Source organism: Scylla paramamosain, chromosome 20 (assembly GCF_035594125.1).
Source record: "Scylla paramamosain isolate STU-SP2022 chromosome 20, ASM3559412v1, whole genome shotgun sequence".
NCBI lineage: Eukaryota > Metazoa > Arthropoda > Malacostraca > Decapoda > Portunidae > Scylla > Scylla paramamosain.
Genome location: NC_087170.1, coordinates 18,821,495 through 18,826,494, shown reverse-complemented (window position 1 = coordinate 18,826,494; position 5,000 = coordinate 18,821,495). Strand labels below are relative to the sequence as shown.

At 44.8% G+C, this 5,000-nt stretch overlaps 1 protein-coding gene across 1 annotated transcript in view; it reads left to right on the top strand.

Moving 5' to 3' along the window:
* Positions 1 to 5,000, top strand: part of LOC135110552 (SCY1-like protein 2) — a 328,030-nt gene that overhangs the window by 221,620 nt on the left and 101,410 nt on the right. Inside the window, 1 exon segment of the mRNA XM_064022973.1 lies at positions 3,780 to 3,910. Coding sequence (XP_063879043.1) covers positions 3,780 to 3,910 — 131 coding nt within the window.

The window sequence follows — 5,000 nt, the reverse complement described above, 5'->3', positions numbered from 1 at the left end:
TTTACATTCACTCTCCCTTTGTGCTAATGCTTTTGTTTCGTTCCTTGTTTGTGTTTTTTTGTGACGAGCTTTCACTGAGAGTCAAGAATACTCATATTATGCGCTTTTAGTACTAATTATTCTTTCATGTCCTTGGTTTTGTATTATTATTTTTTTTTCAAGACTATTTTTAGACCACTGTTCATTCCATATTCTTCTGCTGTGCCTTTTATTCATGTACTCTCTCTCTCTCTCTCTCTCCCTTGTCTATTTTCAAAGATTTCAACATAAATTTCTCGTATAGTATATTTTTTTTAACCGGAATAAAAATGAGGTTGGTAGTCTCGTTAATGTTCACGTAAATAAATCCACGAAGGCTGTGTTTAAAATATACGCCGCTGCTCCACCAATTTCCATCCGCACGGAACGCCGAGACTTTCCGAGCACGAATAGCGTCAAATTACTGATGCCAGATTTGGGTGTCAGTGGCCGCGACCAGATGTGACAGGCGACAGCAGGGGTGGGGATGGGTTTGTGTCGCTGCTGTTGTTGTTGTTGTTTAATTGTTGTGGCTAGGTGTCGTAGATGAGTAGTGAGGCAATAAGGGCTGAAAAAATCTGTTCGGTTTCTTTTTATCTGTTTTATTATTGTTGTTGTTGTTGTTGTTACTACTACTACTACTACTACTACTACTACTACTACTACCACTACTACTACTACTACTACTACTACTACTACTACTACTACTACTGCCATATCCACCACCAACACGAAGATCACCACCATTGTTGTTGTTGTTGTTGTTGTTGTTGGTGGTGGTGGTGGTGGTCTCTGTCGCGCGCTACCACCACCTGCGACGTGACAGGCTGGACTGACACCTGCCCGCACCAGGTGGTGAGCTACCCTACCGCCTCGCTTGCTTGTCAACTCCCGTCACCCTGCCTGTCACACCCGTCACCCTGTTAATACCTGGCCCTCCTCACCTGCCTCTCCTCACTCAGCCGCCGTATCACATTCCCAGTTGTATCTTTTCACCTTGTTTTGTTTATACGAGTATCTACTGTATTTCTTTCCTCATTCAGTTCTCTCAGTTTCCTTTCACTTCCTTTTAGTGTTTTCATCACTTTCTGCATCGTTTCAGTGGTCCTTCTTATAATTTCCACTCCCTTTCACTCTCAGTAACTTTTCTTTTTTTAATATGTATCCTCTCTCATCTTTCCATGTGTTACCTTACCCTCCCTCCCACACTCCTCGCCTCCCTTTCTCATATCCGTTCTTTTTTTATTTTCACTATTTATCACCATTCCTCGCTTTTCCTCACCCTATTTCACAATTTCACTTTCCTTAATCCTCCTCCTCCTCTTCCTCACACACCACCTTTCCTCATCCTCGTTTAACTTTTCTTAACCTCCTTCACCCTTTTCACCCTTCCTCACTTTTCCTCAGCCACCTTCACCTTTCTTAATCCTCTCTTTCTCCCACCCCTTCCTGAGAGTGACGCCCCTGACCCTTTACCGTCACCCTACTAATTCACCTCCATTTCTCCCTCATCCTGCCCGGCTTTCAGATCCTCCTGACACCCTCCTCCCCCACACCTCAGCCAGCTAATCCCCTACGCCCCCCATTCCTCGCCAGGCACGTAATCCTTCCCCATGCCCTTCCCTTCCCCTGAATCCCTCCCTGCTACCTCTTGTAACACGTAAGTTCACTTGTTGTTACTTGCATAGCATTTGCATCCGTAGTGAGAGAGAGAGAGAGAGAGAGAGAGAGAGAGAGAGAGAGAGAGAGAGAGAGAGAGAGAGAGAGAGAGAGAGAGAGAGAGAGAGAGAGAGAGTGAGTGAGTAGCGTTTCCTGCTGCAAATGCTAATGAACTTTTTTGTAGGTTTATTGCAATTTAAAGTTTGTTCACTGCTCGTTTGTCTACTCTGTTGTTTTGACGTTGTGTGTGTGTGTGTGTGTGTGTAAAATATGCAGTTTTCTGTGAATATACGCAACGTACTCCATTACGCTCCTAAGTGTGCGGCTCAGTGTGTGTCCTTTTAATATTCGTGTTTTACGGTCCGCTCTTTGTCTCGCATCGAAGCAGGCTGAGGGAGCGGGTACGGGGACTTTTGTGTTTTTTTCTATTAAGGTAGTACACACATTTTCCTATTGTGTCTTTCACTCTCGCTCTTTTTAGTAGCGTAATCCCCAGCCCCATATCGTATTCTAATTAGATAATGGAAAGAATGGTGAAAAAAGGAAGGAAGGAATAAAGTGTGTCATTTCAGTATTACAAAGAGAGAGAGAGAGAGAGAGAGAGAGAGAGAGAGAGAGAGAGAGAGAGAGAGAGAGAGAGAGAGAGAGAGAGAGAGAGAGAGAGAGAGAGAGAGAGATTAGCTTTAGTCACTCACAGGGAGATACATATTTTCTACTTTTATTTTAGGCGGGTCGTTGTGGTTGGCCATAAAGAATCATAATTCCATTCCATTTTGTATGTCCGGCCAGCATGAGGACGTGTTTGTATGTGTGTGTGTATATGTGTGTGTGTGTGTGTGTGTGTGTGTGTGTGGGCAGCAATGTCGGCGGCGGTGGGCGGGCGGCGAGACACGGGTGAGGGTTGCGTGCGGGCTGTACGTGGTGTGAGGTGGCTGCCAGGGTCGAGGCGACTGATAAGGGTGGCGGACTCAGGCAACGGTCAAGTCGCAGGCTGGGTCACGGAAAGGTGGTGGGATGGTGAAAGATGGGAGAGTCTCTTTTCTAGTGATATCCTGGGGCGTGAACATTACCACCGATACAGACGTTCACCAAGACACACACTAAATCATTGCCTTCCATTTGTTGTCCACATTTGGCTTACAGTTTGTCCATAATTTTGTTGTATTTCCATTTGCCACTGAAAGGTGAGGCTGGATAAGGAGTGGGGGGTGGGGGATACTCTGTGTGTGTGTGTGTGTGTGTGTGTGTGTGTGTGTGTGTGTGTGTGATGATTTATGTCCCAAAGCGTCACCTATAATCGTTTCCTGCCGTGTCATATCTCGTCGCCTGCCTCCTTTTGTTATCTCTATCCACCCTTTTGTCTCCCTCCTTCCTTCCTGAACGAACCTTCCTCTTCTCCCTTCTCACGCACACTTCCCTTTCCCCTTCCAGGTCTCTCTCTCTCTCTCTCTCTCTCTCTCTCTCTCTCTCTCTCTCTCTCTCTCTCTCTCTCTCTCTCTCTCCCCATCCTCTCTTCCCAACTTAAATCTATTTCCTTCTTACAAATAGCAATAATCGCACTTCGGATTATCCTCATTGGCAACGATGGAGGAGGAGGAAGAGGAGGAAGAGGAGGAGGAGGAGGAGGAGGAGGAGGAGGAGGAGGAGGAGGAGGAGGAGGAGGAGGAGGAGGAGGGGGAGGATACTAAAAAAAGAACACTGGCAAATAATATATACTTTTTTTTTTATCAATATTCTTCTTCTAAATCCTTAACTCATCTTGCTCTAAAAAACACCAACTCACAGCCTTTCTCTTCCCTTCCTTCTTCAGTCTTTTTGTATTACCTTCTCCTTCGCGTCTCCAGCTTTTCGCTCCAATCACATCACATCTTCACAGCCTCACTCGTGACCCTTCTCTTCCTCCTTGTTAGAGGCCTTTCCCTATACTTTTCCAGTCTTTCGTTTCAAACACATCCTCACAGCCTCACTCGTGCCTTTCTTCTCTCGTTCTTTCTCCAGTCTTCCCTTTCCAGATCTTTCCTTATTGAAACTTCACATTTCCCTACATCTATTCAATCCAAACACATCTTCACAGCCTCACTCGTGCCTTTTCTCCTCCTCAGCTGGGCGAACAAGTCAACAACGTGCTACCCAAGGTGCCCACGGGTCTGCAAGAGGCTGTAGTGCGTCTGGTGAGCCGTGATCCGCGTCAGCGACCTACATCCCAGCTGGTGGCGCTCATCAAGTACTTCAGGTGAGGCAAGGCTGGGAACAGGTGGATGATAGGCGGTGGAGGAGGAGGAAGAGGAGGAGGAGAAATACAAAGGAAAAAATAGACAGCAACAGCTCTGTTGTGCTTAACGAGGCTGTCTGAGTGACTATATTACCACTACAGATTCTATGAGTTAGAGGCAAAAGGACAACAGGGAGGAGGAACAGGAATAGGAGAAAGATAGGAGTATGAGATTGGAGGAGGAGGAAGAGAAGGAGGAGGAGGAGGAGGAGGAGGAGGAGGAGGAGGAGGAGGAGGAGGAGGATAGGTCACTTAGGTCGCTGTTTCATGAATAACCCTCCCCCCCCAAAAAAAAGCTTTCTCTTTTGCTTGACCAGAATGTTTTTGACGTATATTCTGGTTGTATTGAAGATGTACCATTAATAAGGTGCATTTTTCTAGAATTTTCTTTTATATTTCAACTCTTTTTTGTACTCAGGCTTATAAGGGAAATGATATTGTGTCCTGCATGATATTTTTCATTACTTTCTGACCCGTTAATATGATAGAAGCATTTTTATAACTGTCCGGTTTAATATTTATCTTTACCGTTTCTTGATTAAACTGAAACTTTTACATTCTTTGGCATTACGTGGCACGGACATTATTTATTCGGATACTTTTTATCCTATATGTATGCATGTATGGATCCGTACATTCAGTGATTGATTAATTCATTCATTACAACGGCAAACTCGCGAAAGGCAAAACAATAAATACCTTAAGCATGTTCCCTATAAAAATAATATAATGTACAGTAGTTAAAAATTGTAAGAAGAAAGTTACCTTGCGCTCCAGAAGGGACTCGATTATCTGATCTTTCATTCATTTGCAGCGAGTATTGTATTGACTCGGGTGGAGATAAGTAAGGACTCTATTGATTAACTGTCATGTGTAGCTTCCTGGAAATACAGAACCAGGCTGAGATTTCCAGAGAGAGAGAGCAGTCCACGCAGATGACAATAATAACAAAGAAACTGTGAACCGTTGATACGAGCCATGATAGACGGTGCTTCGGGTGGCAATGGAAGGTGATAGTAGGCACTGCAGCTGATGGGAAGACTTAGGTGTC